Source organism: Bactrocera latifrons, unplaced genomic scaffold (assembly GCF_001853355.1).
Source record: "Bactrocera latifrons isolate USDA-ARS-PBARC rearing strain unplaced genomic scaffold, ASM185335v1 scaffold_23, whole genome shotgun sequence".
NCBI lineage: Eukaryota > Metazoa > Arthropoda > Insecta > Diptera > Tephritidae > Bactrocera > Bactrocera latifrons.
Window position 1 is genome coordinate 509888 of NW_017535852.1, and position 20641 is coordinate 530528.

Consider the following 20641-nt stretch of genomic DNA (forward strand, 5'->3'; position numbering starts at 1 on the left):
AAAGTTTCATCAAGATATCTCCATTTATACTCAAGTTACAGCTTGCACGGACGGACGGATGGACAGACAGACAGACAGTCACCCTGATTTCAACTCGGCTCATCACCCTGATCGTTTATATATGTATATATACCCCATATCTATCTCGATTATTTTCAGGTGATACGTATAACCGTTAGGTGAACAAAACTATAATACTCTGTAGCAACTGGTTGCAAGAGTATACAAATAATCAAGAGGCTAGTTTTACGAACTTTAAATGGGTTGACTTGGGAGCAAGTACTTTGAATTAATACATTTGCATATTTTTACCATATAAATATTTTACTATGATTAGTGCATCAAAAAATAAAAGCAATTAATATCTGTGAATCATTTGATAGCAAATTGTCTATGTGTATATATATTTTTGTTTCTAAGTTATGTAAAAATATAATAAGTATCACAAATTAAGGTTCTGTCACCAGTTTTATAATCGCTGACCGCAAATCTAGTATCCGCCAATTAGAACTGAAACTAATAATAATGCGCAATAATCATTGTTATAATCAGAGTTAATGAATTTATTTTGTTAAACAACCAGGCAGTGTGTTAAGGCTATTTCATTAAATTTTGCACAGTTTTAAACTCCAGGGCAGTTACCACGAAAATTTTCTGTGGGGGTTTCGTCAGTTTTTCGTAACACGTAGTGCAATTACCATTGCTTTCTCTCCATGGAACCACCAAAATAATGAGCTTACTTTTTTATACAAATATTGTTTTCCTTCGTAGAACATCAAATCAACCCGCATGACCGATCCTTATATGCAAACCTCTTCATATATGACGAAACTTCAGCGGCTACGCTGGCTGTCGTCCGAACCAACTGGCTTTGAAATCACTAAAACCTCTTAAAGTTATTGAAATAATGCTTTAATCTCTTAGTGGATCCAACATTCACGATATTCGGATATTCCTGAAAACTCTAAAGCAGTCGAATTACCCCGAACAGGCACCGCCCGATTATTATACTCCAAAAAAGCGCTAATTTTTATCTCTGACTACTTGTAGATATTTAATCGACATGATACTATAGAACATCTTCCCTGGGAATGCAGGGCTTTGTGTAGCATGAGAATCGGAAATATCGGTCGAGGATTTCTTGACGGAAGGGTTTAAAAAAGACATAATAGGGTGAGGGGGGTTTAGCTCGGTGGTTTCACAGTGGGTGACATAAAGGTCTAGGTGGGTCGTTAAGTATCCATTCTACATACTTAATATTTTTTCAATGCAATCTGATACTGTTGAAATTTTCAATAGAAAAGATCTTAACCAAACCATCAACAATAACTAAAGAGCATCGAACTCGAAGCGATTTGAACGGATTTAGGTGGACTTTCACCAAACAAACTATTACAACAGATCCGTGACGAAGTTATTTTTTCCTTTATGTTTATAAAAGTCAAGATGTGGATAAGTATAGAGAGTGAAAAAGTACTTGAAATATTGTGAAATATTGATCTTTATCACTCGAAAATCTTTCGCAAAACTTTTCGAAGTTTAAAACTGTCTGAAACTCTTTCTTAGTGTTCATGTGAACTGATTGGACGATTCATTGACGATTGATTTCGTGTGCGGAATCTTTGCGAATGCTGGAAAAGGCTTACGGTGATTTAGTTTTATCAGAAACACAAGCTTACGTTTTGTACTAAGCCTTCAACGACGGACGAGAGATCGTTGAAACCATGCCTTGTTCTGGACGACCTTCGACCTCTTCAACTGATGAAAACATTAGTAAAATGAAGGATATGGTACTAGAAAATTGTCAGGCAAGAGAGCTCGACATCTCTCGCGACTCCATGCGAATGAATTTGGTGATTATTTTAGGTATGAAGCGAGTTCTTGCTTAACTTGTCCCGATAAAGCTGAATTTTTTTTTTTTTTCAAAAAGAGTACGATTGTGGCTGAATTTAAAGCCAAAACCGCAATGAATACAATCGATGAACCACCAAGGTAGTACTGTCCTGGAAACAGCTAGACTTAAGAATAAATGCAAGTTAGGGGAATGGCACAACAATCGGATAGACTTTCTGGGGTCTTATTAGATCAAAATTAGAATTGCTTCACAAAGTCGGTGACACTTACACACTTAGTTATACATATATGAAGTTGATAACTAACTAAAGAGGCCGAATAAATCCCGAGAGATTTGAGAAATTATTTATTCGTTGCGACTAAAGTTTTTACCAGTTCGGGTGCTACATATTTCTGAATCATTTGTGGAGTGATTATATATTTTTTATTTTATATTTGTTTATTACATATATCAGCGCTAAATCTAGTAAAAACTTAATTAATTCCCACACATATAAGCATATTATATTTATATTAGGGTGATTCAAAAAAAAAAAAAAAAAGTTTTTTCGTTTGGTACTCTGAAAAATAGGTTCCTAGACACCTCTAGGATAGCCTCTCCAATAATGAGTTTTTAATTGTAACGGGAAGGTCCTCCTACTTACAGTTTTCTTTTTTTTTCTTATTACTAGACAGAAAAATTTTTATCTCGCTTCCAGGTACTTGAAAAAATATCCTGTTCCTTAGATTTTGTAGGAAATTGAATGCTCTACAAAAACGGTCTGTACGATTTTTTCGTAAATCCAACCGTTTAAAAGATATTAACAGTTAAATTTTAATTATTTTTTCGACAATTTTTTATTTCTTATGAATTTTATAACTCAATGAACTAAATTATTATGAATGATGAAACTCGTAGGTTTTTGGAGAGGCTTTCTGAGTAGTGCCTAGGAACCTATTTTTCAGAATACTAAACGAAAAAAAAATTTTTTTTTTTTGATTCACCCTAATATGCATTGATGTTTGACAATGAATATCTCGTAAACGCCTAACTTAAACGAAAAATCATATGAGACCATTTTTATAGAGCAGTAAATTTCCTACAAAACTATGAGTTTCATTATTCATAATGATTTTTTTTCATTGAGTTATAAAATTCATAAGAAAAGAATTCCCAAAAATAATCAAACTTTAAGCGTTAGTATCTTTTAAACGGTTGGGTTTACGAAAAAATTGTTTGTAGAGCATTCAATCTCCTACAAAATCTAAGGAACGAGATATTTTTTCAAGTACCTGGAAGCGAGATAAAAATTTTTCTATCTGATAATAAGAAAAAATAGAAAACTGTAAGTAGGAGGACCTTCCCGTTACAATTAAAAACTCATTCTTGGAGAGGCTACCCTAAGGGTGTCTAGAAACACATTTTTCAGAGAACCAAACCAAAAAAAAAAAAAATTTTTTTGAATCACCCTAATATATATATACATATATATGTATATGCAATGCAATCACATCAAATCAAATGGACTCCCAGCGTGATTTAATTTAGCGGCAGTGAAGCATGCGAGCATTTGGCATGTTTTTCTACTATTTAGTATTTATTTAAAACTACAATAGAACTTTGTATAAAACGCCGAGTCTGGAGTTGCTAAACATCAGTTGAAATCTGTCATTTCTGAGCCAAGCTTCCAACATGAAGGCGTATTTTGGATATTTTGTAGTGATTTTTGCATTTGTGGTCAGTTAGTTTTTGAAATAATTTCGAACTTAATTTCACAGTTTGTGTAATTATCAGAACTTTTTCTGTTTTTAGTGCCACGCCAGCGCACAAGATGAAACTGTGGATTGCACTAAGCCGCCACGTTTTGTTGTAAGTTTATTTTATTTTCGCAGACGGGCGTAGTTCAAAAAATCACTGCGAATCAAATGGTCTTCTAACAGTATGAATTTAAAGAAAACGGATAGATCTAAGCGAACAAAAATTTCGTAGCTGTAGACCGAGTTTAACCGTTTTCTAATGTTTCACATGAGTTTAAACTAAAGAACCTTAATACTAGACCTTGATGACTAGTCATATTAGTTCGTTACTCTAGTGGCTTGGTCTTATACAGCAAATACTGGATCCAAGAAGTATTATGCGAACTCAAAAAATAAGATGAGAAGTGTTCGGCATGCGCTTTTTCGTTGCCAAAAATATGAGCGAAAGCTTTGAAACCGGTTTTTCTATAGTGAATGTCTGCATTAAAGGATTATGTTACGATTTATTACTCGATTTATCGTCAGCTCCAATTTCAATGAAAGATAATTCTTTTTTCCAACAACGGTAATAATAATAACATCGATACAACAATTTAAACCACAGAGAGTGCTGAACTTCGAAAGATCTCATAAAATTCAGCAGCGGTTCAGCAAGAACCCGTGATTTAACTTGCTTAAACGACTTTTAACAAGATCCTGTGATCCAAAACTTTCTTCTTCTTTATTGGCGTAGACACCGCTGACTCGGTTACAGCCGAGTTTACAACAGCGCGCCAGTCGTTCGTCCTTCTCACTGTTTGGCAACAATTGGAGCTCCTTCTCAAAGCACCATAAATCTTCCCCATCAGGACGGGAATAATGAGTCCCTTATAGTGTTCGGTCTTTGTTTGCCGAGGGAGCACATTATTTCTCAGTCCGAAGTAGTACCTGTTGGCAAGAGTTATTCATTGCGTTGGATTTAAAGTCTTTCGTGGTTGGTGGTGTTGATCCAGCATAGTTTTTTTAAAATCCATCACCCGTTCAGCAAGAACAGCAAGATCCTGTGATCCAGCTTACTTTTTTTAAAATCCATCACCCGATCAGCAAGAACAGCAAGATCCTGTGATCCAACGTACTTTTGTTCTTCTCAAGATCTCTTGATCTAAACAACTAAAACCAATGCTGTTTTACGTATATAAACCCGGCTCAAGCCACTCTGCTATAGCTGAGTACAACAGCTGTAGCTAACAAAATAATTTATAACTCCAGCTCGAAAAAAAAATGCTTAGCTCTCCCAGGAATATTATATGGTTCAGCCGTATAAAGTGTGGGGTATTATAAATTGTTGCGGTTCAAGAAACTAAGTACAGGGGTTGTTAAAGTTTCAGAGCTCAAAGCTTAATTAAACGTAGGGACTATATAATCGCATGTCAGTCAGCCGAATCAACAAAGGGAATGCAGCTGATGCATATAACAGTTATACAATTTGATATCCCTGATGCGTAATGACATAATATCCTACACGAATTATAGGAAATTGAGCAGTTCATAAGACTCTTGCATTAGATCCACCTAATCTTTACTATCCTTTAATAAACAGAAGCCTACAGAAATATTCTTGGATCCACGCTCGCTCGAAATATTTTAGTTGTAGATTACACTGTTTAACTATTCACATAAATATATTTTCTTTAGCCGCCCCACATGTGTTGTCCAGTGCCAGATGTCAGTACTGATGAACTGAATGAGCAATGTGCGGAATATAATAAACCGCCACCACCACCGCCAGTGGGACGTGGCGGTCCACCAAAGTTTGGCCGTCGTCATCATCCGCACCATCCACCTCCAGTGAGTAATGTGCTGTAAATACTCGTATATCCAATAATAATAACCATCGCTTCCGACAGTGTGTGATCGATTGCATTTTCAACAACACCGAAGTTATGGGGGCAAACGGCGAGCCCGATGTTGACAAATTTAGCGCGTTACTCGACACAGCCGTACAGGATAATGAAGAAATGGCTGCCGTTATGGAAGAATCATTCGAGACTTGCGTCGGGATGCTCAGCGAGTTGAAGGCTAAAATAGCTGAAAAAGCCAGCAAACACCCGGAATTTGCGGGTAGAATGGGCAATTGTTCGCCAGTAAGCGGCATGCTGATGATGTGCGTCAATATAGAGACTTTCAAAAATTGCCCGGCCTCTGCTTGGAATGACAGTACAGAATGTAATGCAACTCGTGACTTCTTTAAGCAGTGTAAATTTCCCAAAGACGGCAATTAAATGAAGGAAGTTGTTTACCTAAATTTCAACTACATATACATATATGTATGTATATTATCGTATTATTTAAGAGAGCAAAGAAAGTTGGTGGAAATAAAAGTCTTACGAATATTATTAATTGAAATAAATGCAATCGTTTCGGTTTTGTAATCGCTTGCTTTAAAGGCTGACTGGAACAACAGTCAGCTGATTGATATAAATTTTAATAGGATTTCTGGATAATGAGAATCAGGACTATTAATAAGATGTACATATACATATTAAGCTTCAGAGGCAATTTAGCTCCTTCCTTATGGCGGTAACATTTCAGCATACTTCAGATATACGTAGATAAATTTGATCTGAATGTTGAATAGCAGTGATGGCAACGCTTGAACCCCGGATGGACATCTCCATATGTGAGATTTCTTAAAACATTTTTAAAAGAGTAATAAAAATTCGATCTGCTCACTTCTTCGTGGAAATATTTTAAACAAGTAAGGAGAAGCTTTCGGACTCTTGCAACTTGCAAGGGTTACAGCCAGGGAAGTACTTTCAGGTACATAATGCCTGTCGGTTATATAGGGGTCTAGGGCGAATTTTCACCCGATTTTATTCAATCTAAGCACTAATATACACCGTTATTAGAAAAACACGCTCTCTTTTATTAAAATAACACACATATCGGCCGATATGTAGGGTGTAAACTACGAAACTTCGAACATTCGAAAATGAGAACTAAGAGAAGTATAGATCCGATTCAACCCAGTAGATGATTATCTCAGAATTATAATTATAAGTCTGACACATTGACGAATGTTTTCGGTAAAACGTCAGCCATAGGTACTGGAGTCCAAATAGGGATACAATATATCACACAAGTGAGGAAAGTTTTCATTTACTTGGGAGTGGTCAGAAAGGATTCATTCACATTATACATTGACTTTAGACTAAATATCGTCTGCAGAAAGCGAACCATCCTTCCCCAGGGTTGTGCCCTTGGCTTAGGGTCCTCCACTGTAGACGTACTAAGGATTACGATTTAAGGGCATGCACCTGGAATGTCCAATTTGTTAATTGAAATGCAGACGCTGCCCAGCTGGTTGTTATCTTCGTGAGTCTAAAAGCTGACATTACCGCCGTCCAAGAAGTGCGACAAGTACTGAGACGAGTGGCTCCTTGTGGCATTTACTACAGTGGAAACAAAAACAACACAAATTCGGTACGAGAGTCGTAATGGAAGAGAGACTCCGTCACTGGGTGCTAGCATTCAACGATGTCAAAATCGTGCTTGACAACTTAACGCTAGGATGGGTAAAGAAAGTGTTTTCGGTCGGTAAATTCAGTATGAAGTAACATGCGCAAATTGCGGTTGAGGCTACTCGATTTCGCCGACGATTCGTTGTAGATTCCGGCATAGGAAAATTCGCCTCAAAAATCGCTGGCGCAAAACCGGCTTTAGACCAAAGTCTCTTAGGCGAAGTTGTTCAGAATGATCAGTAGAATATTTCTCGCATACCCGATTTTTCCCATATTGACTCCATGTAAATGACCCGCTCTACTATGCATCCAGTTGAAAACACGTTTGAAAAGAAATGCCAACTTCAGTATTATTTGATTACATTGATAATAAATGATTTCAATAATTGGAATCGTGGTAAATAAGCTTAAGAATGATTTCTATCAGAGATGCTTATGAAAAGCATTGCCAACAAACTTTAGACAAGAAAAAAATAAAAAGTTAACTTCGACTGGATCGAGTATGTATGATCCTTCACTGGTGCAAAAAGTGATGCGATCTGAACAAATTTTGAGAATATTGTAGTGCTGCCTTGACAATAATCTGTAACAAATTTCGTGAAAATACCCTGTCCATAATGCAAATAATATTCTCTTCAAAGACGTCAGTCATTTCTTGCATATTTGCATAGATAAACGACTCCAGAAAACCACACAAAAATAGTACAATATTAATACTGATCTTGGTCTTGATCTTGATCTTGGCGCGAGATAGCGATATAACTGTATCGCATGTAGCGCCGCTCTGTTGGAACCAAAGTTCGTTCCAAATCAAGCATGAAAAAATATTTAGCATGGCGCTATAGCTCTCACAATTGACTGTAACATTTTGAACGCCTTTATTTTTGAAGGCTTATAGATTACCAAAATGGATCTTTATGGCTGAACAAAATTTGCTTGTGAAAATCGGAATCGGTTTTCGGTCCATTTACTGAACGTGCGACGCATTTGCTGATCTCTCGGCTTCAATTCAATTGAATGCAGCCACAACGGCATCTGTGCACACTTTACTGCGTCTCTGAGGATAAATATTATCCATCAGAGTAAACATAATGCGAAATCGACTCACGATTGCTCGAATTACGGACACGTTAAATATTTTATATTATTTTAAAGATTTAACGATTTTTTTAAGACCAATGTGGAGGCAGCATACCAGTAAGTGGTTGTGTGGGTGAATATAAAAAATATACATATATTTTAAGTTTTTCCTTTCACTCTTAACTCTGTGTTCCCCCCATGCAATTTTACCCGTTAAATCGCGCCACACTTTCAATTTCAATTTCGCTTGCAATGAAGTGTTAAATTCGATTTAAAATCCTTAACTCGCTTATCGACAGATGTGCCGGCAGCCAGGCATGCGAACAGTGCGCATGTGCGGTGGCAGCCTCAAACAGCAATGGCTAATGCCACCGTGGGACTGCTGCCTGGCGCATTCGGGACCGCAAAGTGTTCGCGTGCAGACGCTCATCATGGCAACGTTGGAACAAGAATTTGTTGATTTCTTCGCGGAGTGCAAGCAGCAGGGCTTTAGCGCCGCCGAGATGCGTGCCATATGTCAGCCGTTGTTGCAACGTCGCAGCAACAGTTGTTCGGCGTTGGCATGCGTTGTTTTGGCTATCTTCGGTGCTTTGTGCTTGCTCTACAATTGGTGCGATGAATTTAGTTGGTTTGTCAGTGCCATTGGACGTCTGTTGTTGATACAGGTGTTGCCCTATTGGGATTGGACACCATTATATAATAGCCGTTGTCTGATTGAACGCAAAGTGGATAAGGTGGACGGCGGTAGTGTGGCACCTACAACTAAAATCCCAGAGCGCTACGAAACTGAAGCGGGAAATTGTGTACTCTGCGAGACGTTGGGTGAGTGTTGCGCAGGAAATTTGTAGTAATATGATTCTTTTATTAAAATTTAAGGTTAAAAAACAAATTTGTTGTGATCTTAGTGCAAATATACGGCTTTGTGATGTGAGTAAGAGATCAGAAAAAATGTTTGAAGTCAGTCCGTATTATGTGTATTCGCACCAGCTGGTCATAATGAAACTTCCGGATATCTGACAGGCTGGATATATATCAGATAAAAACCAGATAACTTCTAGTATCCGAATATTGTTTGCATTAAAAATGAGTACACCCGATTCACGTTCTTCTGTACAGAGATTTCAGTTACAGACCTTTGCAATAACACAGCTCATCATGGCAACGAAGATCATTCAAGATCAATTTTTACCTTAACCTCCACCTCGGCTAACACGAGCAATTTTTAGACTAGGTTACTTTCAGAAAAGAAGCTTCCATAGAAATCCATACAATGTTCGGAGGTGTAGTAGTACAAAGCAGGAGCTATCGGGTTACATCAAGACACTCTACCAAAATAGGTGGAGCTTGGTCAAAGGACTGACAAAGCAAATACCGAACCGTCAAGTGCATATACTCACAACTTACGACATCTCATCAGATCGTGAAGGCTGTAAGAAATGTCTAGAGCAGGGCACACAGGGAAACAATGGAGCATCTCTTGTGCGCTTATTCCGCTTTGGCAACACTACACTGTAAGAATCTGTGGTCCCCACGGTATGAGACACTGAAAGAGGTATCGATAGTGAGGTCATAGAGTCTGTTGATCCTAAAGGATGTAAGAATTTCATCTGCCATTGCAAAGAACCAAACTGCTCTATGCTTGACTTACTGGCCTACCAAATTAACCTAACCTAAATTATGACATCTCATTTCAGTAACAAAAATATTTTATATACTCTCTTCTGTCACTTTCAGAGCGCGTACCCACCACAACGAATATCACCTTCTCAACACTTGAAACAATGTACCTCGAACGTGGTTGGCCAGTAATAGTAACCGACTCGCATCAACCCCGTACGCTAGACACGCTGCTCAATCAAATGTACAACTCCTCGTCGGATTTCCTTGAAAGTGATCCATGCGATGTCTCGACAAATTTAATGCTGAAAAAACTCTTTAACTTAGAATTGGCTTTGGAGAAGATTAATCACACAATACCGGCCCGCAACAAATGGTTTCTACAATTGCGTAATTGTCAGCGGCGTGCTGTCAAGGCGTCACGTCGCTTCGTTACACGACCCTACTATTACCCACTGCACCTCGAGCCCTTCTACTCGAGCTGGGTGCTGTTGTCGCAAAACTATGCGTTCGAAAAGTTTAATGAAATCTATTTACATGGCTTGATTTTCGTACAGCAACTGAGCGGTCATTTTGACATACGTTTGCGGCCGAAGCAACCCTGTCAAGAACGCTGTCCTGTGGTGAATATACGTTTGGGAGGTGGCGAATGCTTGGTCTTCTCCACGGACTTGTGGATCTTCGGCTACGGCACTGAGACGGTGGAAAGTAAAGCTGCTTCAGTAGCTACAGTGTTGGAAATCGATTGGCAGGTGTAGTGTGGACCTTAAATGCGGCAAATTATGAACTTTTATGAAGTTTTCAATGTTTGTCTTGATAAAAACAATATGAACGTAAACTTGTACTCATTAATTTATATTCAGGTATTAAAAATTATTACATTTAATTTATTTCTAAAGTTATGTACACAAATATAAATGGCCTCACGGCAAAATATCTTAACTAAAACAGCAAATATTTTTGAGTATGACGCTTTGAAGGATGATTTAGATGCCCAAATTGACTTCTAGGGTTAAACTTTTTAATAGTAATATATGAAGCTTCAATTAAAATTTGTAGTATCAAATAAAAAATGCACATTCCACAAATATATTTGAGACTTGAACTCTACAAAATCTGAACTCCATGTACGCCTGTTTGCCTAATGACCAAAGACTTAACTTAACTTTCTACAAACGATGAAAATCAATGAAACTTCTTCATTTCACAGTGCTCTACGCCTTGCGATTCTTCGTCTCCACCAGCTTCTGCAGCGTCGCCGTCAAATTGTTGATCGCATCGATCTTCAAGCGCTCGATTTTCTCTTGTTGCAGCGCGGTCGTCTTTTGGAATTGCATTTGCTCGCGATGCAGCTCTTTTTGACATTGGATCTTCTCACGTTCGACGTCCAGTTTGCGTTCAAAATAGTCCTTCCACCAGACGCCTTCCTCCTGCGCCCCATTGACGACAGACGGAAAGCGCGCATTGTCACATTTGTTACTATATCCGTTCGCATGAGAGATTTCCAATGGCAATTCGTTGTCATTAAATTCCATTTTTGGTTGTTTCAATTCCGACATTATGGTCGAATCTTCATCGAACTCATCATTCGATTTGTCCATATTCGTTTCGGCGATGTTGGCCAGCAACGAGAGTTGATTCCCGTCGAATTGTGCCATCAATTCATTCGAGAGTGCCGGCGCTTGTTTGAGCTCACGAAACGCTGCACTTTGCGGTTGTTGTTGCTTCTGTTGCTGCTGCTGCTGCTGTTGTTGTTGTTGTTGTTGTTGTTGTTGTTGTTGTTGTTGTTGTTGAATAGCTGATTTCGAATATGACGATGATTGCATTTGAAATTCATATATATCGACTTTCTTATCCTTCAAATATTTATGCATCTCCTCGAAGAACTCCCAATGTACATAGCCGCTGGACTTTTTCTTCGGCAAGTTCTTGCTGTACGTAATCAAAATGTTGTGCCATTTCTTTTGTACCTTCGCCGCGCTATAACGGAAACCCAATTTCTGTAATTGTCGCGTACAGTGTAGCCAAAGTGCTGTACGCTTTTGACGTCCTTCCGTGAACATGCCTTGCATCGGTCCGCGTATGTGTATCAGGGCACGCGTTGCTTCCGAGGTCCAAGCGCGTTCGTAGGGACCGCGTCCACCGATTGTGATGCTATTTCCATTGCTGCCCTCCACCACTTCTTCTAGTAGACAGTCATCGTTGAGATCATCGCAGTCTTCGAGATCTTCATCGCTGATTTGGTAGTAATCTGAAAGATGAGCATTCGATTTTATGAGAACATTATGTGGTGAGAACTTAAGAACTTGAATTGTACCAAAGCACACATCACACAAACGATATTGTTAAAGTTGACAAACAAACTGTGTCTTCGGGACACTGAATAAACGGTTTATTAATAAAAAAATTTAAATTAAAATTAATTTTTTTTTTTAAAGAAAGCTGCCGCTACCACAAGTTGCTCCGCCCGTCAAAAGCTCCGTCAGGATCAAAAAAATCCTCTCCAAGCTGTAATATACCAAGCGAAGTTTCAGACAAAGACACTGCCTATCGTGTGACTTCTTCAACTTAAGAAGCTGCAAAGCTAAATAGAGAAGGTAAAATCTTTTATAAAAGTTTAGAGCTGCTGGCAGCCGATGATGACATTGACATAATTGGTTTCAACAATCACAATTACTGACTAACTTGAAAAAGAATGCGGTTTCATCAACGGTGGCTATCAAATAGCGTTACTGGACCGTTTGATGGACGAAATCACCCAAAAACGGCCGCATTTGAAGAAAAAAAAGTGCTTTTTCACCAAAACAATACACCATGTCTCAAGTCAGTGTGAACGATGTCAAAAATCCATGAATTGGGCTTCGAATTGCTTCCGCGTTCACAGCATTCCCCAGATCTGACCCCCAGTGACTATGTTCTGTACTCAGATCTCAAAAGAGTGCTCGCTTTGAAGAAATTTTTTCGTCGTATGAAAAGATGATCGCCGAAACTGAGACCTATTTTGAAGCAAAGGACAAATTATACTACAAAAATGTTATCGAAAAGTTAGAGAGTCACTAAAATCAGTGTATCACCCTTGAAGGGAACCCCATGTTGAATAAAAAACGAATTTTGCAAAAAAAAAAAAAAGACTTTTACAATAATAAGCCGGAGACCTATTCAATTGCACTGTTACTTAATAAAATGCAAGAAAACAGAATTGTCAGACACATATGTATATATGCAAGTATGTAGTGACTCTCTACTTAAACACTCGCGGTGAAAACAATGCACTTTTCTTTATTCACCACATACCAGCAATAAGTCTTGGCGCTCACAGCATCAGCCCAAGCGAATCCAAGCATGCTAGCTAAATACTTTTCGTTTGCCTAAGCAACAAGCAAAGAAAAAGAAACTGAAGCAAAACAGAATTGATAAAGCAATGAAAAGGAGAACGATAAGAACAGCTAGCTTACAAGCATTCAACTGCACGCTCGTGTCCTGCGCCAGTAATGATAACACGCTCCATGAAACCACTAACACCAGACATAGACACACATACATATACATATGTTTATGTATGTGTGTATATTCATTTGTGGTTTGTTGCTGTATACACATTTTTGACGATGAAAAAGCAAACAAACACTTCACTAGTTAGCAACTAGGCGCAGGAAAGAAGCTAAATTTGCTGCATAACACTAACAACACAGCAGCACAGCAACTTGTCAGGATACAGAAAATCTATTGAACTGTAAATCAGTGACGTAAGGGCAAAATACACGCACACACACAAACAGGCACTCGTTCATGGTAGGTTGAGGAAAATATAACAAATTTACTGTTATTTTGCTGTTTTTACCCACTTACTGTTATCATTCTCAAAAGTATGCGCGGGTGGTGCTGAGTTTTGCGACATGGCGTTTCAATTAACTTTTAAATTTATGCTCGGTATTATTGATGTTTCAGATTTGCTACTTTTTCTAAGTAATATATACACTGGCTGTCAGCACTAGATCTACTGCGTAGCATTTGTTTTCTCTAACTAATTTTGTGCTGTCGCAAGCGCCCTAGCGATGCTGTAAAAATCCTTGCGGACACAGCTTCGTTGTTGAGCACATTCGCCTGGTGATTTACCGTTTTCTATGTGTTGCTGACTCGCTTGTCGCTCTCGTCGTTAGATCTGCTCTCACTGTGCTCGTGTGTTGGCTTGGGTCTGTAAGCGCTGACGGGGAGGCGCTCGCACTTACAGCAGTGCCAGCCTGCAGTTTTAGGGGTCTGACGACGGTTGGGTGGTTTGGCGGCCGACCTGGGCTGGTGGCAGGCAGTCGTATGTGTCCTAATGTAAGTTTGTGTGTGTGTGTGTTATTGTACGGTTCGGCTGTGTGCGCTTCGTTCGTGTTAGCATCAGCATTACCGTTAATCTAGCTAGCGCTCATCCATACAGAATCGACTGACGTAAGGCGGCTGCTGCTTGCTGAGAGGGCTAAGTAATTCGTGAAATGTGTTGGTGCGAAAGGCAAAAGCGAAATTTCGAAAACTACCCTCTCGAGTAGTGAGTGCGAAGTCTTGTGCGAGTTACTAAATGAATTCTAATGAATGTATGTGTATGTACATGTATGTATGTATATATGTATGTATTATGCTATGTACATGTGTGTGTGTTATTAATTGTTGCGCAAATAAAATTATAGTTTAAAGGATATTAAAAAGAAACAGATTCAATGCCATAAGGATAAAAATTATTACATACTTATTTGAGATATTATATATATAAATTTTATGTTCATATAATTTCATATTATCTAATATTATTTAATGCGATGTGCGCAAAAAATAAGGTGACATTTGAATTTAAACTGCACGCGTCGAAGGATTTGGAGAATTATTATTGTTTTTTTTTTAGGCTGGTAGTACTGTCAGTCACATTTATGCCAAATTTCGCGTGTCAAAATATTCATTAGTGTTTGAGATACTTGTCGTTTTGTGAGCTGCGAAAAGTGAATTCTTCGTTTTTTGCGATGTCGAAGTTTGTTGAGCAATGAATTTGCATTAAATGACAATTTCACCAAAAACTCAACCCATATCGTTCCGCAACCACCGTATTCACCTGATCTGGCGCCGTGCGACTTCTGGCTGTTCACCAAGCTCAAAAGACCGCTCCGAGGACATCGTTTTTATACGATAATCACGGAGCGAAGACGGAACTGAAGACCATCCCGGAAATTGATGTTACAACCAGTGTTTCGAATATTGGAAAATCCGTTGGCATAATGTACTACATCTAGTGGGGATTACTTTCAAGAGGATGAAATTGATTTGGAAGAATAAATAAATAATTTTCAAAATAAATAAAATGTTACCTTATTTTTTGGGCACATACATACTTATAAGTACGCAATAGTATAAGTAGGAGTTTGCCACAAATTATTCCCCGTCAATATCGTATTAATATCAAAGTTATTATACAGTGTATTTCCAATCTTAGTTTCGAAGCATTTTAACGATTAAATTCGAAGAGTTAGTTTGGTGCTGTACAAAATAAATCTTAAAAAATTTGTCGATTCTGCTCATTTGCCGAAATCGCCGATATCATATCTGAAGAAGTGGTATATACTACAATACCACTATGAACAAAAAAAATAGCAAGATTTTGTTCATAATTTTTTAAAATTTTTAATTTATTCTTCAAAATCTTAGTTGTCTCCTCAAAGAAATTCCCCTTGGTTCCAATACACTTGCGCCAAGGTTTTTTCCAATACTCGAAACAGTGGTTAAAGTCCGGAATAGACTTCATTGACAGTTTAGCCGGTCGGGAGGAATGCGTAATGAGACACACCTCGATAATCGGGGAAGGCTTCCAACCTAACCTTGTTTTTTTTTTGACCTCCTTTGACATGGTTTTTTCGTTTCGGCTCACCTGTATCACGATATTTAACAGATTTATATTCTGTTCTGAGTCGTAAGCATATATCCCAGACTTATCGCCTCTAATAATACGCTCTATGACATCATGTTAGTCAGAAGACATTATGTCACAGACGCTAACGCGGCGCAGTTTTTCGAAAAAGTTTAGTGAGTTGGGAACCAATGGTCTTTCAAGATTCTTAGGCTCAAATGAGCTTTCAAAATGATTCCTTCCGATATTCCAACGATGTCAATAAGATCTCTGACTGTCTGATTGTGACATTCTGAACATTTCGGCACCTGAACTCTGGTTCCGCAATCAAAATTTAATGGAACTTCTATGTTGATAATTTCATTCTTCGTAAAAATCGGCAAACGCACTTTACGCACTTCAGAAAGACAAACGTCTACTAAACACTAATGATTATTTTGATGTGACATTTGGCTCAGATGTCACAGATATTAATATCAACAGAGAAATAAAAATATTTTGATGATTTATGAGCAGTGGCGCATACAATATGGGTTTCGGAAATGGTATTATTCAAAACCGTCTTCCCATTTCCGAAATCATGAATTTAAAAATAGCAGCACAATAACTTGAAAATAATAGGATGAAGTAGCAAGAAAAAGGATATACTAGTTAGGGTTAGCGGTCGAAGGCAAGGATAGAGATTTGTGACGGTTGGCGATGTCTTGGTCAGTTTAAACAGTTCTCAGCCCACATGATATTCGCTGCCCAAAAGAGGTAAAATCGAAGTCTAACTTCGTATAATCTTTATTGCCAAATATGAGGATCGCCGAGAACGACTGTATATCTACATACACACTCGCGATAACTCCAAATCACGATTACTCGCACATTCGGAAACTTTAACATTTTTACTTCTCTATTGGCTGCTGTAAAACTCGAGCAAAATTTGTCTATTACTTTATATGCAATTACGGAATATGACTTATTTCAATCTTAGGGAAAAATTAAAATCCCCAAACGAGAATGAATTAAAGTCTCAATTACAATGTATTTCCCTTGATTCAATCAATGCATCAAAACGCAATAAGAATAACAAAGTTACATTATTGAAATTCTCTGTTGGCAGCCATTTCTTCCGATGAATGCGAATCAATGAAAAAAATCAGTTTCAGAGATGCTATTATAGCTTTGGTTATGCTAAGATCGTCGAGTTGTGACATTTCATAGTCTGTGCTCCTTTACTCCTCTCAGAGCCACAACAAAATCCTCAAGTCGCTAGGCGATTGCAGAGGGGGAAAAGACAAAGAAACGTTGTTGGCAACACACCAATATGCTCGCTTAGATGCAGTGCAACGCAGAATTACAACGGGATGCCTCTTGATGTGTCCCATCGAACATCTGCACAGCGAGGCCCGCATTCTCCCAGTTACACAGCACATATGTATGTATATATTTTCGTCTGATCATATGTAAGTCATATTAGGATAACAAATAAGATATCTTATAAGAACTAAGTGAACTTACCTTTGCCATAAAGTAAGGGTGGATCAAAATGTATGCAATCAGCTGGCAACATTCCTAAAAAAATCACTAATTGTTTATATTTTTCATATTTTCACATTTTTTTCAAATTGAAACATTGATCTGACCATTTTAAATTTGGTTTTTATAATCAAACAAAGATTGCATCCATTTCGCGAACACATATACACAACACATACATACACACGTTTTGTTAACTTTACTTGTAACTAACATAAAATTCAATTATTTAATATAATCTGATTTATTGTCCATTAATAAAAATAAAACGACTCTCTAGCCACACAAAACCACCATTACCGCCAATCAAATGTCAAATTTTGAAGGAAATGGAGACAAAAGCAACATAACAATGACAAAAGAAACCGCAAGGAAGTGCTTAACGTTATTATTGTACAAGATCATGCCGCATTTGCTCAAAGGGAGTTTCACAGATAACATGCCACCTCAACTTAAAAATTTTCATGGACTTCACAACATTTCTTCTTTCACTTTTAAAGTGGGAAAAAAGCTTTAAACATAAATTTAAATTTAACATCAGCGCAAAAACATTTCAAACGGTCAAAAATCCACGTGCTACTACAAATTTCACTATTGAATCTATTACAAAAGTGTGCAAAACCAAACAGCTGTTTGTGACAGTTGACAAACGAATCGTTTGGGCAGATTTGGCGGCTGTGCTATGCATGGCAATTCACGCACACAATTATTTGATAAATTTTAAGTGAAATTTCTGTTAAACAATAAAAAATTTAGTGAGAAAACAAAAACAGTGAGCAATGAGTGCAAATGGCAGTGTAATGTAAGTAATTTGGTTTCGTTTGACACGAGTAAATAAATATATTCTTGCTTTACAAACACAACAGCACCGATTGGAAGCGGCTGTGGCAACTTGTCTCCGGTATACACCATGAAACACCGGAGAGCACTGTGCGCGAAGAATTGCTGAATGTATCGAAGGAACTGCAAGACGGTGTGCTGCAATTTCGCAAGCGTACAGCCTCTAATGTGAAATTGGAAGATTTGCTGAAGGAGAAGAAGCAGCAGAAGTTACTGCCATTTACACAGAATTTGCAAGAGTTGTTGGTGCGTTATTTAAAATTTACGTTTTGCTTAATATATTGAATACAAAAATATTTTGCTACTAGGACTTGGAGTCGCAACAATGCTGGGAGATACTCTGCTACTATCTAACCAATGAATATCGCGGCTCCGCCAGCTCGCTCGCAGCACATATTTCATCGGAGAGTAATATGAGCAAACTGCTCGATGATATTTGGGGTTATTATACGCTTGAACGCATGATCGTATTGAAAATCGTTAAAAATTTGCTACTCTTCTACAAAACACCCAATCATCCATATCACACGCAATACAAAGAGATTTTGAATAAAATTACATTGCCAAAACTACGTGATTCGTACCTTAATCAATTAGAGCAACTCATTAATGCATATCCACCCAATCAGCTGGCGAACGGTGAATTTTTCGATTATCACACACGTCTGATTGTCTGGTCGGAGGGCAATGCACGTGAAATCAACGAAGTACTACACATCTTGCTACTGGTTTGTGAACATTCACCATTCGAATTGAAGCATATAGAGAAACTATTCGACTGTTTTCGACAACACACTTTTGGCAGACAACAAAGTTATTTGGATCTTGCTAAGCCACTACATAATGAGTTAATGACACGTTTGGCGTACTCGGAGACCATCTTGCTGTTGAAGTGTATCGACTTGAGCGACGCAGCCTCTGCTTTAGCGCTGAATATTGTCGACTCATTGGATCAAGAAATCATACGTATGTATCATAATCCCGAAAATGGTCCACTGCTGCTGGGTTGGATGTTGCTGAAAATGCGCTTTACAAAAGCCATGGAGGACGCACAAGCTTTTCTGCCGTGCCAGCTGATGGGTAAACGTGCCATTGACCTGCGTTGTTTTGAGTATATGCACAATCTGCTAACAAGCTCCATGTTCAAGGTAGTGAGTTCGCTTTTTGATTAAATTGTTAAAGTGTTAATAATAATATTTGCAGGATGACAGCTTGGTGTCGCGCATAGTGCGAAAGACTGTCTACAATATGCTTACGCACATGTGTAATTTCTTCGATGGCGATGGCTCGTGTGCGCGTCATTCCTACATATATGAATTACTGAGCGAACTGCTATCGTGGCCAACGCTAGCGAAAGAGTTTTGTGCGGATGAAGGTAATGAGCTCACCTTCACCTTTTATTTTGCTAAAACAAAAACAACAACAATCATAAAATTATACCAATATTGCTTATTTTCAGAAAAAGGCGTACGCTCCTTGTTTAATACACTACTGGAGACTTTCCCTGTAGATTTTGTGCATCTATCAATGCTGGCGAGTGCGCTTACCAAAGCGGGCATGTCAAATTTTGTAAGCACAGCTTTAGGCGCACTACCAATAACATTACTAACATTTACATTTACTTTCTAGATAAAAACGCAGGTTGAATCACTACCTATATACACGGACATATACGACGAAAGCAGTTATCCTCTGCGCGCTATCAACGAAGAAGACTACATACTCACTACCGACATAAAGCCATTCCCACATTTGGACTTCATTATCCCAGCAAATACAACAGCGGCGATTATGTCACGTCCCGAAGGTTATTGTGTGCATTTTCGTGTCACACTCAATTATTTTGTGGTTCTACATCACGAAATTAACTGTTTACTCGCGGAGACGGTGCAGAATCAGGGTGATTGGTCGCAAAATGAACGTGTGCGTCGCATCAATGCAGGTCTTGAGTATCTACAGAATGTGCTGCAACGCACAAAGTCGCTCAGCGCAATCAGCGCGGAAATGGTGCATCCCACCGAGATGTGTATTGATTTGCTGAATAAGTTTAAGGCGGTGCCGCAGCCACCTGTGCAGATGTTGGCCAATTGCTTGAATGTTTGCACGATGCTTTTGCCTCTAGTAGATGCGGAGATTTATGCACGTGTCGTACATTTGCATATCTTGCCAGCCATAACTAATGAAACGCTCGATAATTACAAAGAATATGCGCTGGGTATCTGCTTCGATTCGCGTGTTGTTGGCACCTATTTGATTGATGTGGAGAAGAAATTAGAGCGCTACGATTTTTTGATAGCCTATATAGGATTTCTGCGCACGTACACTAAGGCAAGTAATTTAGAGTTATTATTTTTTCTCATATTTTTATAAACTGACCGATCAAATTCAAGAGAATATTAGCCTGCAACGCTAAAACTAAAAAACAAACTTTTTTTTTTTTTAATCGGATCCCTATAGCTTATAGCTACTATAAAATCAGACCGTTTAAAATCGAGTTCTTGTATTAAGAATTGTTTATTTGTGAAGAGTATCGTTATTCGGTTCCATGAAAGTTAACAATTTTTTTTGTTGTTAATTTTTTATTTTTTTATTATTTTAATTCATGTTTTTA

The 20641-nt window shown here is 38.2% G+C and overlaps 4 protein-coding genes across 4 annotated transcripts in view; 3 read left to right on the top strand and 1 right to left on the bottom strand.

The window, feature by feature from the left end:
- The first annotated feature begins 3479 nt into the window (after positions 1-3479).
- LOC108968767 (general odorant-binding protein 68) lies at positions 3480-5974 on the top strand. Its single transcript, XM_018933007.1, has 4 exons — positions 3480-3571; positions 3647-3703; positions 5266-5418; positions 5478-5974. The coding sequence occupies exons 1-4, from the start codon at positions 3527-3529 to the stop codon at positions 5850-5852; spliced, it is 630 nt and encodes a 209-aa protein (XP_018788552.1). The 5' UTR covers positions 3480-3526; the 3' UTR covers positions 5853-5974.
- Positions 5975-8488: 2514 nt separating this feature from the next.
- Positions 8489-10560, top strand: LOC108968759. Its single transcript, XM_018932991.1, has 2 exons — positions 8489-8993; positions 9906-10560. The coding sequence occupies exons 1-2, from the start codon at positions 8489-8491 to the stop codon at positions 10544-10546; spliced, it is 1146 nt and encodes a 381-aa protein (XP_018788536.1). The 3' UTR covers positions 10547-10560.
- Positions 10561-10653: 93 nt separating this feature from the next.
- Positions 10654-13790, bottom strand: LOC108968766 (putative uncharacterized protein DDB_G0291608). The gene is made up of 2 exons (XM_018933006.1): positions 13638-13790; positions 10654-12039 (listed from the first exon to the last, which is right to left on the bottom strand). Exons 1-2 carry the CDS (start codon positions 13684-13686, stop codon positions 11003-11005), a joined length of 1086 nt encoding a protein of 361 aa, XP_018788551.1. The 5' UTR covers positions 13687-13790; the 3' UTR covers positions 10654-11002.
- A 4068-nt stretch (positions 13791-17858) lies between these two features.
- The window catches only part of LOC108968825 (nucleoporin NUP188 homolog), an 11258-nt gene continuing 8475 nt past the window's right edge, over positions 17859-20641 (top strand). The window contains exons 1-6 of the mRNA XM_018933118.1: positions 17859-17992; positions 18057-18276; positions 18339-19178; positions 19234-19405; positions 19490-19599; positions 19660-20358. Of these exons, the coding sequence (XP_018788663.1) occupies positions 17970-17992; positions 18057-18276; positions 18339-19178; positions 19234-19405; positions 19490-19599; positions 19660-20358 (2064 nt within the window). The 5' untranslated portion in view covers positions 17859-17969. The remainder of the gene's footprint in view (positions 17993-18056; positions 18277-18338; positions 19179-19233; positions 19406-19489; positions 19600-19659; positions 20359-20641) is intronic.